The sequence below is a fragment of the Cygnus atratus genome, chromosome 6 (assembly GCF_013377495.2).
Source record: "Cygnus atratus isolate AKBS03 ecotype Queensland, Australia chromosome 6, CAtr_DNAZoo_HiC_assembly, whole genome shotgun sequence".
Lineage (NCBI taxonomy): Eukaryota > Metazoa > Chordata > Aves > Anseriformes > Anatidae > Cygnus > Cygnus atratus.
Window position 1 is genome coordinate 15,109,467 of NC_066367.1, and position 26,271 is coordinate 15,135,737.

Genomic DNA, 26,271 nt, shown 5'->3' on the forward strand with positions numbered 1-26,271 from the left:
AATTTTCAAAGCTAGTTACTGGTTTTGAATATCTGTGTCAGATAGCACAAAAGAAACAGGTCTGGGGCTATTCAAAATTTCACAAAGCTGCTGATGGCAGCAACCAAACACTCACAACTGACAAAGCCCTGAGAATACTTTGTTCTGTACATGTTGTACCTATATTTGTCCTGTTTGTTGGGCATTTTTGGAATGGAAGGTACTGCTGTATAAATGTCAGGAAGAATTTTGTTTTTTAACTAACGAACTTTCCTTCCAGATAACTTTGTAAAAGGTGGTTTTTTTCTGGATGCTTTTGTTTTGTAATGTTTGTTTTGTTTTTAATACTGGACATTTAATAGCACTGTACGCTTACAGTGCAAAGCAACTGAAGCTTACTCCTTAAAAAAAAAAACAAAATCCATGAGCAAAAAGATATCTACATTTGAGGTTTGCAACAGCAAAGAACAGAATGCCATTTCTGGGCCTAATGGATAAACCAGTTCACCTAGTTTAGGTTTCATAACCTAAAAAGTACATCAAAAAGTACATGATCCAGAATTCTTTGTATCCCCTATGACATGTTTCACAAAGACACTACTGCAGCAAAAGAATCATTTGGAAGCCACTTTGAAAAAATATGCTTACCACTTATAAGCAAAGCTAATGTGAAACATGCTGTAATGGGAAGCCTAAGCTGCAGCACCCTCATTGCTTTTCAAGCATATGTTAATACTCTCCAGGCTACTTCAGTAGTGAAGACATTTTTTTAATTCAAATACTTCACATCTTATTATAGAACCTCTTCAAATGCCTTTCCAACTGCTGTAAAAGTCAGAGAAAGCATCCACAGCTCTCTGCGTAGAAGTAAGATGACACTGCAAGGTTTGTAACATTCTGTATGGAACAGCACTAACCCTGCTAATTAACACAGAAGTACCCCTACAGGAGGAAAAAAAAAAGTATTAAGTTATTCCAACAGAGGAAATAATTATCTGGAACTAATTTTCATAGATGGGTGCTTATGTACAGCACAGCCAATACCAGTGGAAGTGGTGAGTCTCTATGAGAATCATCAGTTGAAATCACATTGTAACAGAAGACCAGTGTTTGAGTGTCAAGCTGATCCCACCTCTAGTGATTGCTTGTAAGAGCAGAATTACACATTCAGACACAACAAACAGCATTTTCAAAGAGTGACCACTGACACTGGATGTCTTCCAATTTGACGAGCACCTGCCTCCTGAGAAAGCAAAACTCTACACTGGTCATGTTGAACAATCTGCAAAAGAACCTGGCTATCTTGAACTTTCAGGTAAGTTCGCACCAAATGCTTTACTTCTGGACAATTTCACTGTGACCTTAATATAACAACATCGTACACTTTCTACATCTTCCAGGTGAAATAAAAAATTGATCCCAAACTGATTTTTAGCAAACGTGCAGGCTTGCCATCAGCATTGATATCCACATAAGACAATTTACCTAAGAACTCTTGGCAATACTGGAACAAGGACAACGTGTCATTGCTACTCTTTGCCAAGTGTATTCAGAAACAGGTAGGATATACTAGCTGGGAGACACAAACCAGCACGCCCTACTCCTGTCACACTAGAGACCCACTGCTAGAACTGCTAGGTACCTTTCAGCACGTATACACATGATCATCTAATTTTATTTTTTTTTTGCTTGCATGGAGAAAGAGGGTAAGGTATCTACAGGGGACCAAAGCCACAAAACTAGCTTTTTAGAAGAAGAAAAATATATCTATATTTTTTCTACTCCTTGACTGCAGCTGCTAGTTCCACAAGTCACCTTCCTCTGAAAGGAATACTTGCAAGTGCAATGCTGTGTTGAACAAAACACTGCTGAATTTGTAGCACAAGCTATCCCTAATAGCCTGTCATTAACCTTCAGCAGGTTCAGAGCATGCTCAACCATACTAATGTAATTCAGCTGACAGTTCACAAGACTGTCAGTTCATTTATTGAAAGGCAAATAAGATGATCTCTGTGCCTTAAGACCAGTTTCTGTGCCTCTCTTTAGCATCTTACACAAATAGCTAGTCATGTTTCACCTAGACATTGCAATAAAGCTAGGCATGTAGCTAAACGCAACAAGATCTAGTTCTTTAATTACACATATCAGTTAGAGAACAGACTTAATTTTCCAACTTTGGGTAAAGGCCAGTGACAATCAGAATATTCATCAGCCTTGTACCCCTCCCGAGCCATAAAATATAAATAATAATTTGAGATGAAAGCACAGACTACCTGAGCCACAAGAGCCAGTGCATTTTGTCACACCAAGGAATATGACTTCCATGTGGGTGCAGAGACACTAGTCTTCTCTGCAGCCAGCCTTCAGATGAAGCAGTAGCACATAGGCAAAAGCTGGACATACCATGCAATTTAGGTTTAAAACAATATAATTTTAGTTTAAATAGGTACCTTAAATTACAGGATTTACTAGGGAAAAAAAAATCCCATACAATTTGAATTAACGTTTCAGTTTCTCTGAGCTATCATCAATGGCACAAAAGTGAAAACAGGCAGTGAGGTTACAGCGCTGTCATCTTGCCTGTAATTTGGTTGCTGCTTTGCAGTAACGTTCTGTGATTTAACTGAAATGGAAACACAGATCTCTCTTCTCTTCTAAAGAGAAGAGAAACTTTAGAAGTCTCACATTTCAGCATTTCAGAAAGGGAAGCAGTCTCAGCACGCTGCTGTTTCCTGGGAGCTGCGGTCTACCCACCTTTCCTTGACTTGGTCACCGCCAGCTGGTGAGAAGCTGGAACCTGTGGTAGATCTCCCTCTGTACTCTGGATCTATAGGGAACAGAAGACGAATATGTCAGGTCAACTGGAATGTGTTCCTGGGCTACTCCAGACTTCACCAAGGTACTACTTGTGGAAATACTTCTATTGTGTCTTCCACAAAACAGGAAGATAATGTATGCAGAACCACGCAGATTTCAACTGGGAAACATAAAGCTAAATGAAAATTAATCCTCTTACTTAATCACTTTGTGAAACAGCCTTACTAAGAAAGCAGTTCTTAGACAACTTCTCAAATGATGAAAAGAATATGCCTAAAATCTCAACAGGAAGGCCTTTGTTTAGTTCAAAAGCTATAATACATTTTATTTTGGGGACAACAGATGGAATCCTCATGGTTCACATGCAAGTCTACATGCACAAAACCCCCAATGCAACTACTCCCTAACCCTCCCCTCTAATGGGCTGCCTGCCTAATTTCAAAATTGCCAAACAATGACATTTTTGTTTCTAATTTTAATTAGATTAAAAATGCAAAATCAGCATAGTAATAGTTTAAAGCCCAAATTAGCATTTGGTTAAAGAAGATACTCTATATGCATTGATATCATGTATAGCAGCCACAACAGTACATTTTCTCAATTAGAGGGATTTTGAGAAGTACTTGGCCTGAACTTTTCACCATTAATAAGCAAACAGCATTACTCTTACACAATAAATTGGAAGACTTATCCTTTAGGAGACAAAGGCTGTTTTTCAGAGGTAAATGACTATTTTGCCCAAATGCAGGGGAGCAGAGAAGGGGCTCACCATTTAAGTTTAGGAAAAGTGTCTTTTTTTAAAATTAAAAATCAAAACAAACAACAACAACAACAACAAACGTGAACAACAAGTAATCTTACAAGCCCTTTGATCAGACCGGCCTTCCAAGGAAGATGTCTTGATTTTCTTACGCCTCCCAGTTTCCGATGGCTAAATTTGCTGCTTCCAAACCACCAAGCCTCTTCTCACCCAAATGCCTTGCACCTCCTGTCCTTGGCTAGGAGACAGCACCCTGACCATGTCAGTGGCACCGCTAGATGAGCGTGTAGAAGCACTCCCCTCTCCTCCCGTCCCTTCAGCCAATATCAATGCTGGTAAATGACCTTCGTGATTCTAATTGGCCATCTCTGGAGGGGGACTTTGGGGGAAATCCTGCCCTGACTCACCCCCGCAGCAGCTATCTTCACAGCGACAGACTTCCTAAGGGCGCTCAAACCGCCAAGGCATTTGTCGGCATGCAAAGAGCTTCCTTGATATATCTGTCATCTTTCTTAGGCATGTGAATGCACTCCAAATCAAGAGAAAAGGGTGGGAGGAGTTATTTTCACTGTTTCTAGTACAATTTATTGTTCATTAGAACCCGCTTAGAGATGAACAAAAATAAAATCAAGCTGCCAGGTATTGTTCTAAAGTTTCTTTAATAAAGCTGAATCCCTCCTGCCAGGGATCTGAAGGCAGTTGATATGTATATATTAGATTGCGTAAACGAAATTCACCACAACTCCATCCCACACCACATGTCATCATGCCAAAACAGCTGTGTTTATGTACTGGCATCACTGCAAAGTGTGTCAACCAAAACTCTGCAAATACATTGCATTTGGCTTGTGCAGAGTTTGGTAAGCCTTCTTCCTTCCATAACCCTTTATAGTCTAACTTACTTTGAAAGAAAATTCTGTGTTTTTTGTTTTGTTTTTAAAGTTGTTTCAACTTCACCTAAAAGTGCCAAAATACAGTTTTCTCCTCTGGGATATATAAAACCGGTCCAACTATTGAGAATGCAGCAAAAAGCCATCACCACTCACACTCCTCCCATTTTGCCAGCACAAACATCTGTACACAACAAACTGGATCAAGAAAATTATGCAGCTGAAAAGTAAGCCAGGAATTATTTGAATAAATCAAAATACACCAAGTTTCTTTTCCCCCCCTCAGCTGGATCAATCTTTTGTTCTCGTTCAGTAGATGGCTATACAACATGGTTGTGATGGCACATAGGCTCAAACAAACAGCAAGAACTACAAGAGGCTAGATTACCTCTTTCCATTCAATTAAGTCTCTTCAACTACAACATCAGTTGATCTAGAAGACACTCAAACGTCTGCAGTGCAAACACCGCACTAGGCAATATCTGGTAAATCACTTTGTTATTCAGTAAAAATCTGGAAGCTTTCTATTGGCCTGTTTTCTTCACTCATTTCAGCACAGAAATCACCACCCTTCATTTTACATATCTATTTCACGTAAACGAAAAAGTTAACTGCTGGATTGTTAACAACAGATACTTCAAAATGTGTCCACAAAACCATCTGCTAATTTAAGAGAGATCTTGTAATTCAAAGTGTGAGTCTATGCAAAAATAAAAAACAAAAAATGCATTTTTGAATTTGTAGGCTGCACATTTACTGGCCTCATAAGTGAATTACTTACAGGAATCTGGGTATTAGAATCCCTTTGGGACAATGATCAATCAAAAAAAAATAAATAAATGCATTTACAAAGAAGTTAAAAGGCAGCTAGTAAGAAATTTATATCTAAGCCACTGCCAAAGGTGCATCGAACAGCGAGTTTCATCACATTAATTTCTAGAGAACAAACAAGACCACATATAGTAGATTGCCATCAAAACCAAAACCATGAGATGAGCACCTTACCCTACACAACAGCACTTTTCACTGTCTTGCTCAATCCACAAACGTATTGAGTTTACTTTTAGGTAACAATAAATAAAGATTAACAGTTAGCAATCTACAAAGGCTTTTTTATATACAAAGTCTAACCTAGGTCTATTTCCACAAGAAAAGATTGTGTTAAGAATGGAAAAGTTCCTAATAGGTTTTGCCAGTGACTGCAATTACCTGCGCTTGATGAAAAGAAGAATGAGAACATTCATTCTGACTCTCAGGAACAACAACATCATCGTCAACAGCATTATTTCAATAAGAGGATCAACTAGCACAGCCTACCAAGAGAAAGTGACAACTGTCCTATCATCCAGAGAATGTAAAGCATTCCTGGAGAAAACACTGTCAACTGCACAGGAGGGAACATTCCTCTGCTGGCAGCCAGCAAGTTATGTAAACTGTATGTGAAAACAAAGTCATATATTTCCACCTACCTCTTCCATCTCGAAGGAGTCTTTCTGCTGAAGCATGAGATTCATTATGGAGGGGTTTGCAAGGGGAACGCAGGGCTCTCTACCTGGTGATGCCACAGGAGGCCTTTGTGTCGGGGCGCTGCTTTCGGATGTGCTGCTGTTGGACGTGTTGGAACTGCTGCTGAGGTTGGAAGAGTCCAAAAGACCAGATTCTTCACACAGTCTGTCCTGGGGGTTCGCCAGCCTGCTGTTTTGCACATCTGCCGCAGGCACAGTATTCTCTTGCTTATCATCAGTTCCAGCAGGCAGGCTTGCGGGTTTGTGAGCATCTGTAGCATTCATCTGACTACTGGCTATCTCCTCTTTTACAGTAGCCAGAAAAGAGGGAGAGTCTTTCTTTTTAGAGTGTTTTTGTAACTTAGATTCATTTTTAGCATCATTTTCCTCACTCCCTGGTTCAGCTGGACTTTTCCCTTTCTCAACAGGTGAAGGTATAGGACAGCCACTACCATCGGCCTGCTGTGCACCGCACAGATTGAGCTTAGACAAGGTCTTCATTAACCGACTGGCTGTATTGCTGCGATTTAAAGGGGGAGGGCTGGAAGCTTCTTTGCTGGAAGACACTGAGTTCATACTACCAATTTTCTGCAAAGGAGTCCCAGAGACTTGAGAATACAAAGAGGAAAAAGCATTGGCCACAGTAGTAAGCACTTCAATCTGGCGAAAACGACCTGCACAAGAACAAAATATAAGGCAGAGCTTAAGAGGACCTTTGGTGCTATCACAGCTCAGAATTGCTGATCTATCTCTACATCATTGTACAAACTGTCAGTGACAGCTCTTTTCTTCATATCTGAAGAGGTAATTTTCATCATAACCTGCACTCACCCACCCCAACAAATATCTCTCTACTTAGTCCCAGAGATGGACTGAACACTGTCTAGTCCTGTAAGCTGAAAGTGATACCACACAGTAAAAAGAAATGGAAGAAAAACTTTGCAGGAGTGTTTGGTAAACGCACAAGGAGAACAGCATAGAAAGACTTCACAAAGTAAAAAAGGGACACGGGTACACAACTGCAAGTTAATTTACAGAGTTCTGGCAGGAAAAGTGTTACTTGGATTGCTCCGTCCATCTACAAATACAACAGGACATTTCAGCTATGCCTTCATTTCAGAAATGCTCATTCCTGATCTAACAAAGCTCCTGTCCAAGTCAACAGCAATACTGACAGATTTCAACAACTACAGAAGTAGGTCACTGCTGACAGCTTTCAAAAATACTACATGGATACTGAAGAACACAAGAAAAAGACGGATATAGCTACTTGTTTCAGTGCTCTAAATCTACGACAGAAGACAAACTTGGAAGAAAGAGACAGGAATGAAACAAAACAGAAGGCAATACACATCCTACAGGATGCCTTTCATTTCTTTTCCCAGTTATAGATCTCTTTCCTTCACCCCAAGGTGTAAAACACTGATGGTCACCTCTTGCCATATTTAAAACCAAGGTAGAGACTCATTACAGCTTCTGAATGGAATTTGGCTTTTAGACTGTACAAGGGTTTTGCCAGAACACTAGATATAAGACCTTCTTTTGAGATTGTTTACGCAGTTAAAAAAAAATTAAAAATAAACTTTGCTTCAAAAACATACTTACTCGTCAAAGCAAAATTAGGATTTTCCACTTCCATGCGCTGCATCTGGGCATTCAAAAACACTTTGATATCTATCCCTCTGGCAAATGATGATGAATTAAAAAATCTTGCTGGAATTTTTGAAGCAATATCTGGTTCATCTCTTCCAAATCCAAGGTTATAGAGCACTTCTTCAGGATCTTCCTCATAAAGCTCCAGTAATTCAGAAACACTAGACAAACGACAAGATGTTTACTGTCTATGTCTGACACAGTGCCTTCTGTCCAACTACTAGTTCAGTCCACTAGCAAGCTTTGTCTATTGAACTTTTGACTCCTACAGCTCAGACTACTTTAGGAAATAATTTTGGAGATAACTGCATCTGAAATTTTGGTTCACACCACCAGAGACATCAGCCCTGACACATCTCAGATCCAATCCTGTTATTTATAAAGTCAGCCCTTACTGTGCAGAGCTCCAATTTTAAAGTGCCATTTAAGATTTCAAACGTTTCTAAGGCTTAGGACCATCCGTAAGTATTTACTGCAAACCACAACTGAAAACAAATAGCAGTTTTTCAAGCAACCAAACAAAAATTCCCTTCTCAGCTACTAAATGCAACAATGCATATAAATCAAGCCAAGTCCATTTAACTTAGAAACAGAAGAAGTAAGTTTTGCCAGTAAAACAGAGCCAAATTCCACTGAACTGCGCCATGACCTTCAAAGCATAGCACTCTTTTACCTTGAAACAGTTGCACTGCTTTTTCCAGAGCCGGTGGAGTTCATACTTCTCCCCTTCTGGTGGAACTGAAGCCTCCTCTCCTTCGCCAGCATACCATTGCTGTCAACACAAATGGACAGGACCACTGCGATAAACCCCTTTTGTTCGGGGATTTGATTCTTCGTCTCAGAGTGGAGCTAAGTCTCCAATGCTGCTGAATTTCTCTTTCCCCGTTCAGCGTTATCTGGTTTATATTAGCCATGTCACTTATTGAAATACAATAACAAAACCGAGCCCTGGGACGCCTCAGTAAAAACGTATGTAGACTCTAAGTATTTGAAGGCAAATGCAAGCTGAGAAAACAAACCCCGATCTCCCCCGGCTGCCCCACCCTCCCCGATCCCACCCTCCTCCAGCTAGGAAGCCCAGCCTTGGGCAAGCTGCCCTGCCCTGCCCTGCCCGGCCCCTGCCCGGGCTGCTGCCTCCTCCGGCAGGACCACCCGGCTGTGCCACGGCCCTCCCTCACCCTTGGCTGCACCCGGCAGGCTCCTGAGGAAAGCAAAGAGGCTCCAGGCTGGAGGAAATGGAGCAAGATGAGCTCCAAGAGGGACTGCGGGCCAGTTTCTTTCCCAATCCCAAGCTATTTCCTTCCTGCGTCTGGAGAAGCCTGCTCAGCGTTAGCTGGTACCTCGGGCTCAGATGTACCGTTACTTACTCCTAGGGACAAACCTGCCAAGGGGGAATTTCACCATGAAAATCCTAGTGCGCACACAGCAGAACAACCACTAAGAAACCAAAGGTGAGAGGATTCACCTGAGAGCACATTTACAGAGCCCGGCTCAGGAGGAGCAGCGAGGCTGTGCCGGTGTTTGCTGGAGTCCCAGCAGGGGTTTTAGTTACAGTACTTTTCATTCAGAAGCTATCCCTGTAAAGCAAGAGCTTCTCCTCTCTAAGTCTTTTTCCCTACTCCCAAAGGACACCTGCTTTGACAGGCAAAAACAGAAATGGTGAGGGATCAGTGAGCCAAAGAAGGTAAATCATACCACAGTTACTCACAAGATCCTGTTTCTCTGTGTCGTCCCCCCCCCGTCATCCCCCAAAACTACTTCATGTCTGCTGGAATAATTGAAATCTGCTTTTTTTTCTGCATTTCATATTGACTATTTCTGTGCTATCTAGATTTTCTCTTCCCTTCTCACATAGACTGGCAGGACCAGAAGAGCTTTAGCTCTGGGGTAGCCTTCACGACATCCACTGCACCCTCTCCACCTCTCCCTCCAATATAAATATTTCTCTGAAGTAAACAAACAAATAAAAAAAGAGAAGTTTACCATGTTTCCATTTGGGTATCACTCCGTAGATGATTAGCTGTAGAGAAACAAGAAGTTGTTATGCACAAAGCTCCTCACAATTACACTACCCACAACTGACACGAAAAAGTAGCCAACAAGCGCTTCTATGAATACTCCCGCATGTGCTAGATTTTTCTTTCCATATAAATATGATTGTCAAGTGTTCCTAGTTTACAGCTGATATAAAGACAATCTGGTTTATTCAGGCTTTGTCTAAAATAAAATCTCGCACGGACTCATGTTTACTTGCCGTAATGAATCATATTAACTTGAAGTTTTACATGCAGTAAGTTGGCAATTGTTATATAAACAGACAATTTATTGCTTTGCAGTTGAAGACACGATTACCAGCTGAAGGGGGAGGAGGAGGAGATGCAGTCATGTGAAGATTGCTCAGCTAGAAGAGAAGAGCAGCTGGTGCCCATGGCCAGGTACAGAGACAGCGTGCATGTCCTTAAACCAACACAGTTAACTCTTGGTGGGGGCCGGGCCCTGGCTCTCCAAGCTGTGCCAGCCATCAACAAAAGCTACACCAAGCTGATGGGACCTGTCACCACACGGGGAGTCAAAGGGACTCTTAAGCAGGCCAGCCACCAGATGCCAGGCACCTGGTCACCAGCCCCCTGTGGGGAACCCAGCCCTTTCTGAAGCTGCAGCAGCTCAGCTCCACACGTCAGCACCCCAGGCAGCATTATTCTCCTACAACATCAACACCCTGTCAAAGAAGAGAGTTGAGCCCCAGCCTTAAATTATGAGTTCCCCCAAAGAGGCGACTCAATATTAACAAACTTGCCACAGAAGAGAGGCAAGGAGCACACATATGTCATAGCAACCCTCGGAATCAGCTATGGAAAGAGCAAAGGTATGTCAAACGCTGCCAGGAAAACCCTGCATCTAAACTTGCTGTGCCTCCAAGGGAAATGTCAGCAACAGGGAGTAAAACATGGAAACCTCACCACCTCCCTCTTCAGAGACATCACGAAGGAACTTAAATGTATACAAAATGCAGAACATGCATTTTTTAAAAATATCGTTGCATATAATATGAAAGCAAGCCTATCTACATGGATTAATTGTTGACTAGTTCTAGCTGCTGAACCACGGGTTTTAACAGCTCAGCAGGGTGCTGGGGTTACAGAACCCTGTCCAGTGCCCTCCACACCATTCTCACAGGGCTCTGGCTTGTCTCTGGGTTCCAGCAGCCAGGGATGCACAAGAGCAAGGCATTCATGCCAGCTGAAAACAGGCTGGCTGTATGACAGGGCACGCAGCACTGCTCCAGGCAGCTCTGTTGTCCCGTTGTTCTCTCACAGAAGCAAAGCCCTGCAGAAACACCCATGTCCTTGCACATGGAAATGAACCAGCAATTCTAGCATTAAGAGACTCTCTGCTCCCCAAAAACAGAAATCCTTGAGAATGATGAGGGGAAAAATTGAAATTAAAAAAAAAAAAAAAAAGTGACATGATTTTCTAAAATGTGCTGACTCCCATATTCTTAGTTATATGCTCAGAAATTGGATGATTGTTAAAAAGAAACTTTTCCTATGAAATCTTCATACTGCTGGCAATCTGACAAGCGGAAAAGACTGACAGGAAAAAATAATAATAATCCTATTTAATCTATTGCAGTAAGCGAATAATTTACTGCTTCTCCACCATTATCAGATCAACTGTTTTCCTCAGAAGTCTTGAGTCTTTAAATATTAAAGATACTTCCTTCTCCAGGCTGTGTCCCACTACTTCAACATCACTAGCAAGACAGCTGTGGACAAAAGGGCTTTCTACTACACAGGTTCTAACACTTTTTAAAAGCTGTAGCTGAAGAAACACTGAAAAATGAAGGTTGATTTTTTAAAATTTATTTATTTTTAACTGATAACAGATACAGTCTTAGAGCTCCTATTCTGCAGATACTACCGGCATCCAGCTCGAGAAACTATTTTGTGCTATTTTATTTCAGGGTCTACTGTTAGAAGTTTTATGTTCATTTGTTTGTGGACACCTCTATCCCACGATGAAGAGTAAGCTACCAAGGGAGGCTAAACCAAACAAGAGTAGCCACATCTCCTTCTCTTTAAAAAGGGAAAGAGAAAGAAAAGGAAAGCATCTAACAATGGCAGAGTATATAACATGCCTGATCCAAAGTACTTACTCAGCTTTGACATTTTTCATTTTTAAAAGCATTTATCTCTTAATGAGTTTGCCTCTTGGCTGACAGAATTTCATTTCTCCTTTCAAAAGCCTGCACTTGCCACTCCCAAGCATTTTGGTGGAAGTGGAGCATGCACAACTGTCAAGAGGAACCCATGGACAAGAACAACATGTAGGGGAAAACACTTTCACACAGCTCCAGCAAGTACTCTGGGCTGTGCTGCAGCTGTGGGCTTTAGCACGTGAGGGCAGAAGGAACTCAGGGCTGACTCTGACCTTCAGGTTAGACCAGCATGTTTAACAAACACAATATTCTAATAGACTCAGAAAGCATATCTACTTGCATTCTCCTATGTGTTCTGTGCTGGTTTTCTAGTCAGCTTTACTTTGACCAGAAGGGAAATGCTATCTTTCAAAATAAAAATCAGATGACTGAACATGATTCTTTTTTCGATAGAAAAAGTCGTAATCCTGCCACACCCACCTTCGGCTCCCAGGGATAAGTCATCTTCAAAACTTCCTCCATTTCTCACCAGCATGCCTGAAAATGTACAGTTAGCAGTTCAACAACTGTAATGCTGCAGTGTTTTCTTTTTAACAGCTTAACTAAAGGTATTAGCAAGACACTTCAGTTGATACAACAGGATATAACTAGACCATATTTACAATCCCTGCATTAGTCATACACTAAAAATGCACAAAGTTACATTTGAGAACATAAAAAAAAAAAAAAAGAAAGAGAACAACTACAGCACTGCTTTAACTTTATGCTCAGAAACATCCCCAAGTCAGATTGCAAGCAAATTAATTGCAAGTACAAACCTAGGAGTATTACCCACCATATCTGTTCCTTCTGCTGCTACATTAGCTTCCAGACCTCTTACCAGAGGGATCCAAAGTTTGAGTCTGGGTTAGGCATTCCCCTCTCTCTCTCCCTATCCCAGATTAAGAGTTCAAGCAAAGACTCCAGAGACAGCCAGTAACTCCTCTATGCTGTGTCACTACCTGCAAATTCTCACTGTACTTTGAACTTTAGTATTCGGACCTGCTCAGATAGTAAAATTTTCAGGTGTGGCAACCTGAGCTATTAGATGCAGAGACTACCAAATGCTCACCAGCTCGGAGAAAAAACTCCTCATTCTGCCTTATTTTATTTTTTTAAGGCTTACTAAACTCTCCAGAAAGACTGAACAGAGATCTTTACCCTCCTTTCCTAAGTTTCTTAGGCACAACTGCTTCACAGTGAGAATAATTCAGCAAGGCCAACTAGACTGTCATTTTTGCCACTGTTAAATTGCTGAGGTCTTGGGTGAACATACACAAGAGCTTGCTTCTCAGAAAAAAAGATCTCAGTAGGTAAAACCTTTCCTTACCCTTCAACAGAGGATTGCTCTGCTCATCCAGGGAGGCTCCCAGAGGCGTTCTGAAACCACAGAAGAGATTAATACCAGCTTAAAAACTTGCTGCTTCATGTCCTTCCTTACAGCGTGCAACAAGCTTGTGATAGCGGTTGTCCCTCCCTCCGCCCCCAGAAAGCACAAACATATGAGGACTGGCAATAACTTCCCAAGCAATCCCCAGCCCTCTGAGCAAATAGGCTTTGTAGGGAAAAACAACAAAACAGGTTGATAACGACTGCAGTACTGAGGCATGAGCTGGTGGCAAAGCTTCAGGGCCAGCAGCCCTCTCTCGAGGAAAATCATAGAATTCTGAGCAAAACACCCAAAAACCGAGCATGGGGTTTGAATGGACTAACTCGATCTCATTTACATGATAAAAACCTTACCAATTTTCTACAAATTTAAAACTTCTTACCATAGATTTACCTCAAGCTTTGGAGAGAGGGGTGAAAAGCTGCACTTGCTGATCAGAAAGAAGATAAAAACCTAGATAGCTATGTCAGCTGTCACTTGCCAATGATGGCATTTTATAGACACTTTATATTAGCTCTTATTTAGATGATCTCTGGTATGGCTATTCCTTGAAAGGCAGTAGATTTTTCAAATCCCACTGTGTCCAAAATTAGCAGCAGAAACCATGCAAGTAACAGGTCCAATCCCCTTCTGCGCTCTCATTAAATTTGTTGACTTTATCTGGGTATTTCTTTGTCTTGTCTCTGAGAGATTTCTAACCAAAAAGACCTGTCACTGTTAAGTAGTGTAGCATAATACTCAAAGTCCAAAACAAATTCAGAAATATAATACTCATAAAGAAGGAAAAAGCAGATGATTTATGTGCCTATATTATGTATGTTTCATTTGGGTTTTTAATTAGACAAATACATAAACCTGCCCAAGGAACTTGAAGCAAACAGTGCTCTGATACAGTATGTGTTTTGGTGTCATGGCCAAATTAAGCAACAGAAGTTTGCATCTGCTTTGTAACAGACCTTATACTTTACAACTCTCCCCCCGCCCCCACCCCAAAAATAGTTCAGAGTTTCCACATGCAGCGTGCTGATAGGGAGCAAGCTAACTTTGACGTATCTTTTGAAAAGCAAAGAAAAGCCACTGCAGCAAGAGGCCAACTCAAACAGCAGAAGCAGCTAGGTGCACCAATGTGTTGCAGGTGACAGGACAAGGTCCACAGAGACTCAGTCTCCTCGATTTCTGTGTACGTTTCATGTCAGGGTTTCAAAGAAATTAGGGCAGGCTGTCTAGGCCCTTCACACTCCAGCCAGCCCTGTGCTCTGTGGTAACAACCAACCGCACTGCTCACACGCTGGCTGTGAAGGGTACCTTCCCCTTCTTCTCCCTCCTGTTCCCTGGTGGCTACTCCAGCACCGCCAGCTTTTCCATACAGAAACGTGCTGCTGGTCAAGCTCAGGGATGCACAAACCAACTGGCAGAAAGCAGTGAAAGCAACTACTGAAGCTGGCATTTCTTTCAGAAGTGAAGCCTGTCAGCGCTGCAGCATGTTGGTGGCTACAGGAAAAGCAGCTCTGTCCGTCTGCTTCCCTGCTCACGCTCCTGTACACACATACAGCTGTGTTGCATCCCCTTCCTTTGGAAAACCTGCGTTTAAGAAGCAGGTGAGGCACAAATTTAAACAAGGGGCAAGCACCCGCACCAAAATCCTTGTGAACAACAGCAGGAGCAGCTCTGCTTCTTGGTGTAGGGCTGTTTTCCTGCTGCGGTGCCCAGGAGCCAGCTCCCCAGGGCCTGTCCCCAGGCACTCTGTGACAGGTACGGTTTGGAGGCCACTCCATATACAGGAGCTGCAGAGGCAGCCACAGGCCCTGCCACCTTCATGTGGGGACAGCGGGGAGAGTATGAAGGGGCCTGGGAGCACCACAGGCATTGGAAAAGGCTGGAGCTAAGGGGCCACTTGGGCCAAGGAGCCCTGCAGTTTTTCATTTGCATTCCCACATGGATGAGTCAAACATTTATTACCATATTGTACCAATGACTTAAATTCAGCAGCGGTGTATCAGGAGCGGGATGAACTCCGGGACGCAGGTAAGAGGGCACTGTGCAGGGCCCGTGTCGGGCCTGGGGCTCCCCACAGTCCTGCAGCCTCAGCTGCCACTAGCGGCAGGCCGCCTGCACAAGTGGGACGAGGGTTTTGCACGGTGCTGGAAATGCCATTTAAACCTCTGCTTTTGCAGCCTTACTTGGGTAGGAGCAGTGTTTATTTTAAACTTAAAGCAAAAGACAAAAACTTCTTCTTTCTGAGGCATTTCAAGAACTCATTTCCTGCGTATCTACAGGAGATAGTTCCTAAATACCTCTGACACCCCCTATGCTACTGGAGGAGTTTAAACTTACTGAATTAAAATAACACACACCACCGCACAGCTGACAAAAGTTTCTCCTTTTCTATCAGTGTAATACAAACACTTTTTTTTCTCATCTTAGTTCAATAGAGTTAAAACTAAAAGTCTTTGCAAGCTTTCTCATTGCTTCAAAATGCCTTGTCAAGCTTCTGGGAGGAGAGAAAAGAATCCCTTTTTCAAAGGCACGCGATTCCCAAAACATGAGCAAACCGGAAACTTTGGGTAACATCTGACATTTCTGAAGCCTCCATAATTCTTATCACAGTGTGACACATACTTGTTTTTCTTGTTTTGCTGCCTTTTTCTTTTTTTTTTCTTTTTAAAAATAAAGTTAAAAAGCATGGGATACGAGGAACACTCATCTCTCCTCCAAAGCAGATGTGAAACAGATATGCCAAGCAATATGAGCTCCGAACTGCTAACACGGTTAACACAGGACACCTAGTAATTCTTTTTATCTAACTTATAACACCATTGATGCTTTTGGAAACAAATGAAGGAATAAATCTTATAAGCAGATCTGTTTATGCAGTGGGTTGATATTAATTTTTTGTGCTACTGCCAACTCAAAACAGAAAATGGGATTTAAAATGTGCCAATTTTCTTCCAATGTACTTTTCACAAAAGCTGATATAAACTCAGACAAAATGGGAATGACTTTTTAGAAAATATGTAACAGAGAAAATACTTTATTTTAGTAACTGAATGCTTGTTTATAGTAATGGTTATATTTTTGTAGCAGGGCTAACTGGTAAGAAAGCAGTTGTGCGATAGACCAGAAAGAGATCAGTTTGCATACGTTGCCCACACTTTGTAGCAAACAAAGCTCCATAGCAAAAGCGGTGTTATTAAATAATAATTATCTGGGATGAAAACAATCATAAGTTTTCACAAGAACTGTTGTTTTCAAGTATTCTTTTTTTAAACAATAGCATAGTATCTATAGGGCTGTTCTGACACCTTTTACACTTTCCTCTTTTCCTATATACATTGTTATCAGGAGTCAATCAGTTCAGGGTTTCTATACATACAGTCACTTTATAACCATGTAAGCTGAATAATCATTTTCCTGAATGTATCTAGCTACTACTGCTCCCATGTATACCATATACATAGAAACTAACCCATTCTGTGATTTTAAAACACAAGGAACTGTGCGCTACTTCAGGCAGCTGGGATTGTACCTCCCATATGATATGAGCAGTATCTGCATGCCCTCTGCATGCTACAGACTCAAAGGCTCACTCCAGCTTGGATAGTTTGGTTTAAGAGATCTTTAAAAAAAAACAAAAAACAAACAATTCAAATTTTATCTTTCTGATGAGACACAAGATTCTTCTGAAAATATTTACAACAGTATAACTACACTTTAAAAGACTTCTGTGAAAGGGCCACAAAGGGTTTCACAGACAAGCATTAACTAAAGCCTGCATCCCTATATCAGCAAAAGGGTAAACTTGTGCTTTATTTTCTTACATGTAAGATATGGAATTTGAGTGTAAAATAAGATTCCCACATTTCGTGAATCAACTGCCAGTGGTGCAAACACATTCCACAGAAGCGCTGGGAGCTGGTTTTAACAACAGATTACTGGAGGACACGAATAAAAGAGCAAGCTCTGTATTATTATTCAAGATTTGTGAATACCAATTAGATATTTGTGCTGCAAATTTGCAGTAGTGTGCTATTCCTTAAATTCTGTACCAAAATAGAAAGGACGACAGTGCCAGGGAAGGTTCTAGACAAAAATCCTGCAGATACAGAGAAAAGTGCCACAGCCACATTAGCAAGCATTTCTCCCTCAAGGGCCTCTTCGCCCTTTGCTCCTTCATTTTTTCCTCTCCCAACTCAAAAAGTAGTTTTAATAAAGCACCAAATCTATAACACTTTATGGATATGCTTTGTTAGACTTTCAAGGATATACTTCATTAGGTCTATTTTCAGGTAAATTCAGAAAAATCTCCCATTTTTGCATTCTGGGAGAACAGCCTGTCTGGTTTGAACATTGGATTTTGGGGTACAGCGTGATTTCAAGACTCTTGCTGCCACCACCCCCTCCCAAGGCACAGTCTGGAGAGATTGTGAAGAAAACTACACTGAGGACACTGCAACTACAAAGCAATCCGCACTTCAGTTACAGGAGTAAGCTCAGCTCAGCCGCTTACTGGATCAAAAGATCATAAAGGCACAGCTAATCTTAGAGGTAAATCTTCATCTTAAAGTAGCTGTGCTCAAAAGAAGGGGAGATCTTGAAATTTTGTTAACTACTGGAAAGCTAATTGTTCACTTCCCCCCATCAGCTCTGGCTCCAAGGGCTGCTAGAACTGAATGGAGAAAAAGACAGGAGAGAAGCAGCTGCAACGGGATGTAGCATTTATGCTTTTATGTGACTGAGGCTGAAGAAAAAGTACTGCAGTCAGCCCACTCTAAACACCCACGGCGTATTTTGTAACAGCACCAGAATCACAGAATACGCACCCCACGCCTCAAGTTAAGGAAGTCGGTCCATACGGTAGCAGACTGACAGAGACTTGGATAAATCAAGCTAGCCTACACTGTCAGTGCTCCTGCAGACCCCCTAAGCACAGAGGCCACTGCCACATAAGCAGTTTCTTTAAAGCTGCAGCAAGAACCGGGCAGCAGGGGAGGCATTAAGCTGGAGCCCCTCTGCGAGGCACAGAGCAGTTTCCAAAACAACGCTGCCTTCCTCTCCCGAGCCGAGTTCCTTCGCTGCCAGAGGACTTCAGAAAGCCTGCGGCCTTGCTACATGGCACACGAAGGAGTAAAGGTGCCAAGCGCCAGCTCGTCCCCATCCCGTCCTGCAGCAGCACTGCTGGCAAACCCCACTCCGCGTCCCGGGGTGCAGACGCCCCCCGCGGGACCGGCCGCCACGGAGGTGGGTTCGCCCCCCCGCAGCAGCAGCAGCAGCAGCAGCACCCACCTGCAGTCCTTCAGCCATATCGCGATCTTCTCGTTGGGCACGCTGTGGCCTGCGGGCAGAGCGGGAGAGAAAAGCCGGCAGTCAAAAACCGCCCGGCCGTCGGGGGCGGCCCCTCGGGGGTCCCCGGCACCGCCGCCCCCCGCCCTCACCTGCTTCTGCGGCCAGCGGCAGCTTGCCGCCGGCGAGGTGGTCCTCCTCCTCCTCCTCCTCTTCCTCGTCGTCTTCCTCCTCCTCCTCCTCCTCCTCGCCGCGGGCCAGCTCCGCCGCCGCTGCCGAGAAGTCCTCCGCTTCCGACGCCTGCCAGGAGTCCCGGCTCTTGGCCCAGGCCTTCCTCTTCTGGGTCGCCCCCTGCCACTCCTCCGCCGCCGGGGGCTCCTCCATCGCGACGGCGGCTTCACGCCGGGAGGCGACCGCGGCTCGGAGCCACCCTGCGGGGAAGGGAAGGGGAGGCGATGGGACGGGGCGGGAGGGGAAAGGAGCCGAGCGGAGCCGCGCCGTGCCGTGCCGCCCGCACCCACACGCTGCCCCCGGTCCCGTCCCGTCCCGTCCCGTCCCGACCCGACCCGTCCCGACCCGCGGTACCCACATATCGCGCGGCGGGGAGGCGGCGGCGGAGGCTGCGCCCGCCGAGGCTGCGGACGGCGGCGGCGGCGGCTGTGACTTCCTCATACCGCTGCGGGGAGAAAACCCGGCGGCCACGTGATGGCAGCGGGGCCGGCGGCAGCTCGCCTCCTGCCGGGGCCGTGCGGAGCCGCACCGCACCGCGCAGCACCGCTCCGCACCGCACAGCACCGCGCCGACGGGCGGGGGCTCCCCCGCGGCACCCCCGGGTGCTGCCGCAGCGGAGCCTCCTGCCTGTCTTGCAGGGGTGGGAAACCCACAGGCCTCCGCTCCGGCACAAGCAGATGGCTGCGGGACAGCCGCCGCACCAAACAAGCCGCGTTGGAGTGGGAGATGCGCTTCCAGGCACTGTCGTCTGCTTCAGGGAGCACTGAACCAAGCAGAATAGAGTGAGGAGGACCCAGCTAAAGGCGAGTCCCAATGCCTGGGAAGAAGGTGGCACGCAAAAAGCCACTTTCACGGCCAGGGGATGGAGGGCTTTCCCAGCCGCTGTCCTTTCGCTTGTTGTGATGCTGGCCGAGGTTTCGGCACCAAGAGCCCTGCACCTGAGCTGGGCCAGCCCTGGCACAGCACCCCAATGCATGCCAGACGCTGCCCACTGAGCCCCAAAAGCTCGCCCGCAGCCGTGGCACCTGGGAGAGGAGCTCTTTGAAAAGGTCCCTCTTACTGCTGGCTTCGGGAAAAGGTGCCTAATTACTAGGCACAAAGCAAAACTGACCAGAGTCCTCTGGAGGTGTAGCTGGCATTGACAGGCAGGCACATGAGATACCTTTTGTCTAAAAGCAAATCCGGCTGTGGAATGACCAAGTCGATGGTGCTTAATAAATAGATATTTCTTGCCACAGGTAAGGGACTATGGTAATATCCTCTCATTTTCTAGCTTAGCAGTTCAAACCTTACAAGGAATTTCTGATCATTCTTTTTAAATGCAAGTGTTTGTTCAAAAGAGCAGACTGCACTTAAATCTTTCTTGCTGATCCCCAAAACAGTATTTTCTCACCATGGCAGACTCACACAATACAATTATTTTTTTTCCCATCAAGTTTGGGCCATGTTCTGAGCCATGTCTGTTCCCAGCAAGGTGAGTTAGAGGCCCAGCACCTGCCCCACACCACCAGACACGCTGTGCTGTGGCTTTCTGCTTGACCGAAGTTACACACGGGTGTATTTACAGCCCTGGAGCCTTAAAAACTGATTTTTCTGGGTTTGCTCATAAGAGCCTAGCACAGTGTTACTCTAGCTAATAGCCAATATCTCTGTTTTATGCGTATGCATCAATAGATATATCTGTTAAAACTGAATCTTTAAGGTTGGGACATTCGGTGAGAGCTGCTGCAGAATCCCGTGGGTGGTAGGAGCGGTGTGAGAGATTTCACTACTCCGATTGTTTTGCTGCTTCTCACCGAACACAATAGCGTCTGAGAAGTAACAGTTTCATTGGCACAGCCAAGAGCTGAGGCTGAACAGTTGCAAGCTAAAAGCGGCTACTGTCTGCTGTGCCAATACATCCTTAAGGAGTTCTTAATCCACAAATTACTGACATTATTGCCTATAATTGCTTGTCTGTTGTGACAACACATATTCAGGGAATGTTTGAAATGTAAACAGCAGCCAGTAGCTTTTTACAATGCAGTCCTGCAATGCCTGCCACATACAGCGTGGACTCTCACTTGCACCTTTTTATCACGTCCCAGAAAGTTTCCTTTTGACTCTATATGGATGAGGATCACACACTCACCATATTAAGTAGGTCTTCTTTCTATGGAAAATATCTGGCTTCTCATTTCTTTCTGTACTTGTAACCACAAAGTGATTTTGTTTTGTAATAAAAGCTCCTCTCACTTCAGATGGTGATTTGTTAGTTGTACTTCAAAGAAATAAGTGACTGGGGAAAAAAATCCTGTCAGGAATTCTTGTCACTTAAATCAGGCCAACTTGCTTTTTCCAAATTATTTTTGAAACTATTAAAATTGAAAATGCAGTAGCTAGATAAGAAAGAACTACTACAGCATAGATTCCTGAAACAGGGTTTATAACCGTAGCACCATAGCAGTACTGCTTGGCATCATAGTAAAAATAAATAAATAAATAAATAAAAGCAACAAAAAACACAACTCTTACATTTCTTACATTTGTCATCTGGGCATTGGACCTGTATACATAAACGTGTATATAAATATATATGAATACACACTGAATACACACACAGATACAATTTAGTCCAAGGTATCCTGCTAAATCAAATTGCTGTCTTTTGTTCTCCAAAGAGTAAAAAGCTTTGAAGATGATTTTTTTTTTTCCTGCAGAGGATTATTTCAGATACAGAATTGTCTAAAAAAAATAAAAAAATCATTCCTACATAATTCAAAAAGACATAAACGAGGCACTTCCACCGCTTCCTCTGGGGACTCGTCCCAGTGTCCAAGTTCACAGTGAGCAGCACTTCCCTGCTGTGCTACAGCTATGCTTTCCTATGCTTTGGGCATGAGCAGACTGCTTTCCTGCTGGATCTGGGCATCAAGGGATCCTTCAATATTTCCCAGAGGGCAGAACCCAATGTCCCCCTGAAGGACAAGCTCAGAGCGTACCAATGCTGTTTGTGGCTAACACCCTATTAAATGCCTTTCGACTGAAGACCTGAGAATAATTTTAAAGGCTGGAACATTTAAAGGAATGGTACTATAAGGAAAAAAAACTATTCCATTGGACTTTCAAATTGCAGCGAGAACCAGCTCTCAACAACAGGAGAAATTTCATGCTGCTGCCTAGTGTAGGTCTGACCTTGGGACAAGCAGTTCCCAGTCAGCAATATATCCTGACTACAACTGGATTTCAATGTGGTTGGTTTTTTCCACACAGAAGAGAGGAGGAGCTAACAAATAGTTCACCTTAACAAACATCATAACAAAAAGCATTCCTACATAGTAACAAAACTATGATAAATATTGTGCAGTTATTTGCTTTGGCAGGGTGTGTGTTCAAGAGCAAGAGAATGCAAAGAAACACATAGCCTGGTGTCATGTACATCTTTAAAGTTTCCACAGCTCCATTTTAGTAAATGCACTACGTTAAATTAAGAAATTTCTTTCTGAGCCAAGACTATTAAAAAAAAAAAAAAAGTCTACTTAGGCCTCTGTTATACTATAAATGAAAATGACAACCTGGCAAGATACCAGCAATAGCTATTGTGCATCAAAGGAGAAAGGTCTTGTACTGTCTTTTGTGATATTCTGTGTTTGATGGCCCACTTCAGGGATGGGCAATTTGGTTTTCTGACTTCTCCAATACATATCATGCATCTGCAAATGAAAGCAAAAAGGCTGGAGATTAATCTTTGCAGAGCTCCTTCAAGGAGATAGTTGTTGGGAAGGTGCAGATATCTCTTCAAGTTGCTTTGGCAACTTCCCAGCTTCTCTGAGTGCGTCTCAGCACCCTCGTCCTGTTTCTAGCAAGAGCAGGAGAGCAACCAGCACTTTTCTCCCACAGAGCTTCCATAGGTATGAGAGTAGTATGAGGTATGAGGTAGTATGATGAGTATGATGAGTATGATGAGTATGAGGTATGAGGTATGAGGTAGAGCTTCCATCCTGCCAGTGGAAATGCCTCATTTTTATTTTTATTTTTATTTTTGGTTGGTTGTTTTTTTGTTGCTGTTTATGTTTTTTTTTTTTTATGATTTTTGTTTGTGTCTCATAGGACAGACACCCTCTATTGTGTTAAGCCTTTTGAAATCCTTGTCTCTCTCACAATACTGACAAAGCACTCCAAGAGCATCTGCCATTTTAGACCTTTGAGGATTTTCTTAACATACTTACAAAAGGAAACCTTAATTTTTTTCATACCATGAAAGCTTGCAGGAACCTGAATCAAGTAACAGAAAAGCTAATTTGCTAAGGCAGAACAGAGAGTCTCCTTGCATCCTATAAAATATACATGTGCCATAAAATACTAAATAAAAATGATGCTCATAAAACAACATAATGCATTTCATTTTTAAAATGTTTTCTTTTTTTAAATTATGTATTTAAAGTGAAATGTTGCAAGTTAAAGGCAATTGCATCTGGAGTGTCATTCCAGTATCTTTCTTTACAAAGAAGAAAATCCTATACTGGTTTGGAACCATCACTGTTACCAGACAGATGTTCTCTCTCAAACATATGGAATAAAAAGGATGGAAAATAACCTAGCAGTTTTACTCTAATAAATTAAAGTGTTCAGACAGCCTCCACAGCTTTGCCGGTCATTTTGTTTATATAAGTGATATACATGATGTTTCTATACAGATTTTTTTTTTTTTTTGTAATAGTAGTGCACTTTGGGCTCTTTTCGAACTCAATATTGCCTGTTTTATAAAGTGACTCATATTTCTAGGACCTCTTGCAGCAGAAGGAAGGAGGAAAAAAAACACTTCCGTTAGGGCGTTTACAAGAACTATAGTATAGCAAGAGGAAGTTTCTAAAGGAAGAGCCGGATATCTGTACTGAAGAGGATTACAGCTGCACCACCAAATCAGATGGAGGCAGTTGAGTCCAACTGTACGGAAATGTATGAAAAAAAAAAAACACACCATAAAGAAGAGGAGAGAGTAAAAGTCGTTCTAAATCATCCAAGATGTAAATGCACTCACATCACTGAACTATGTCAATGGGCAGTTGTAATTTTTGAAGATATTAAGATCTTTGCCAAGAAAGCAGGCTAAGGAAAAAATACCCCACAGATGTAGAATATTAAGTGTGGTTCATTTCAATTTTAAAACTGACTCTGAATTTTCTCCTTCAATGCTGTTAATTTTTAATTCTTTAATTCTAGAGACTTCTTTAATTTTAGAGACTTTCATTCCCTTCCTGAGCAACATCCTTACAAGACTATGGCTCTAGGACAGTGTCCATTTATGCATATGTATCCTATACTACAGAGTTTTGTGTTCTTTTTACAGTTGAAGAACTGCAACACAGTCATTTCATTTATACTGTTCTTCCTCATCATTTTCAAATGTTGTGTTCCAAATGGCTGATAAAGGAACAACCCAAAAAAAAACAAAGAGAAAGATTTACCTGCATTTAAAAGCTATTTGTTTATCTTATCCTCCACAATGAAAAGCAGCCTACCAACATTTTGAGTCCTATTTCTACTCTCACTGAAATCACTGGTAGAACTCTTCTTTTTAAATAATTCAGCTTTTTAACATACATTGAGGTATGGAGTAGCTGCTGTCCACTGCCAAACAATGATCCAGAGGACAGCAAAACAAATCAGCACAGCATACCCAGATGTGACCAGCATACTATACTATTTTCTACTCACCGGACAGATTTATTTATTTTTAAATGAATCAGTTGAAGTTTCATCAGCTCCAGAATGGAGGCAATCGAGTATCCTATGGATTCAGGTTTTGTGGGTAGATATTTTCACTTCCATTGAGTCTTCCATCATTGGAGCATTTGTAATGTCTCTCTTCTATGGATTTTTGTTCTCTGATGGGTGACTTCATGGTTCAGCCTTTGCCACTTATCTGTCCAACTATCTGCTTTATGAAACATACTGAAACAATGCTAAATTCTCTTCTTTCCTAGAATTGGGCTGAAATTTACCAGCAAGTTCAGAAATTAAGGCTGGAGAAGGAGAGGAAAATAATCTATATAAACAGTTTTTTCTTCAGAATTTAAATAAAACAAAACAAACCCCACCAAATATAAACTTGAGATTATTCCTCATCACCAAAATCCACACAATATAGGTGTATAAGCAAGCACAGAGGACATGCCCCTTGATTGTCACCTGGAACCGAGCAACCCAGTTTGCAAGACCAGTTATTTACAAAAATGTTTTGTCATATATCTACGCAATATACTGATTCATTTGTGGGCTTGACTCAGCTCTAAAATTAATGCATTTCCTTTCCTTGGGAAATACAAGACATTCCAGAGTGATAATAGTATTGACTTAAAGGCGTTGACCAAGTTGTCCTATAGTTGTGACTAGTGGTAGGACAAAAAACATGAGAAGAAAATTCTAAGCTGAGAATAGAGAGAGCTGCCAAGTAAAACCACAGCTAGGATGGGCTAGGCAGTCTTGGTGTATTTGTATTACTTGGTATAAGTCACATCCACTTGGTGTTGAGACATCCGTTCAAACAATAGTGCTCAGTGCCATCAGTATAAACTCCATCGTTGGCAATGGGAGCAGGGGGGTGGGAGAGAGGGAGTCCAGGCTTCGTAGCTCCTTCAGACTAGCACTTGGCCAACAAAAGATTGTCGATTAAAGAATATTGCAGCAAGAAACAGAAGAAAAAAATTGTCTATGTTTAAAATGTCAGTGTATTACCCCCATTAAAACAAAGCTGGAATAAAAGGAACAAAATCCAATTTTTCCCCTGTTATATATAAATTAACTACTCCTGAACTTAAGGGTAGTAAAACAAAACAAAACAAAACAAAACAAAAAAACACTGTGCAAAGGCCAGTATTCCTCTGTGAAGCTGCTTAAAGAAAAAGCCATATTTTACTTCACGAGTTCTTTCACACCGATCAATAAAATCTAAAGAAAGATTTATTTACCCGGCTCAATAACTTCTTGGTGAGTCACTATGCTATTTAAATCTTTTTTTCATAGCCATTTAATGGTCAGGCGGTATCATTCTAAAGAGGATATTCCAGTCTAACAGCTCCATCTTGTCGCATGTATTTTAAAATGTTTATAAATGGATCCTCCAGTGTTTGGAGTGCAGGATATTTCCCTAGCTGACCGGTCAGAGTCTAGTCTGATCCAGTAGAAACCAACAGCCATTCCTGGCCTGCAATTCTTTGGTGACTTACGTGAATTCATCTGATGTGGTCAACAGAAGTGGCTCCCACTGGGCAGAAGTCCAAGACACGAAAGCGTCACATTTTGTACTAATCAAGTACCTCATTGCTGTCTACAATCCTGGCTGGCAAAACCTTCATACACAGAAGTCACATTAACTTTAAACATAGCTTGTTAAAGAGCGCAGAAAGGACTGGTGGTAGTGAAAGTGATGCCACATATAAATGGGAACAGAACCTGTGCTGCCCAGAGAAATGGTTCTGTTACATGGAAGTTCAAGCCTTCTGGTGCTAAATCAGAGGGCTTTGTCTATTCAGCCTACTTTAGATACTAAATTAATACTGCCTTTGGGAGCATTCAATAATTCAAAC

At 42.6% G+C, this 26,271-nt stretch overlaps 1 protein-coding gene across 6 annotated transcripts in view; it reads right to left on the bottom strand.

Annotated features, from left to right (window-relative positions):
- ITPRID2 (ITPR interacting domain containing 2) overlaps nt 1-24,914 on the bottom strand; it is a 47,881-nt gene extending 22,967 nt beyond the window's left edge. For 3 of the 6 annotated variants that reach the window (XM_035565778.2, XM_035565763.2, XM_050711376.1), the window contains exons 1-10: nt 19,062-21,162; nt 18,625-18,903; nt 18,476-18,524; nt 13,133-13,182; nt 12,244-12,300; nt 9,588-9,624; nt 8,278-8,376; nt 7,557-7,765; nt 5,916-6,625; nt 2,734-2,806 (exon numbers count right to left, since the gene is read on the bottom strand). In XM_035565778.2, the coding sequence (XP_035421671.1) occupies nt 2,734-2,806; nt 5,916-6,625; nt 7,557-7,765; nt 8,278-8,376; nt 9,588-9,624; nt 12,244-12,300; nt 13,133-13,182; nt 18,476-18,524; nt 18,625-18,856 (1,516 nt within the window). In that variant the 5' untranslated portion in view covers nt 18,857-18,903; nt 19,062-21,162. Of the gene's footprint in view, nt 1-2,733; nt 2,807-5,915; nt 6,626-7,556; nt 7,766-8,277; nt 8,377-9,587; nt 9,625-12,243; nt 12,301-13,132; nt 13,183-18,475; nt 18,525-18,624; nt 18,904-19,061; nt 21,163-24,400 lie in introns of those variants that run through there. The other 3 variants (XM_035565770.2, XM_035565786.2, XM_050711375.1) reach the window with 3 other exon arrangements.
- Between the last annotated feature and the right edge of the window lie 1,357 nt (nt 24,915-26,271).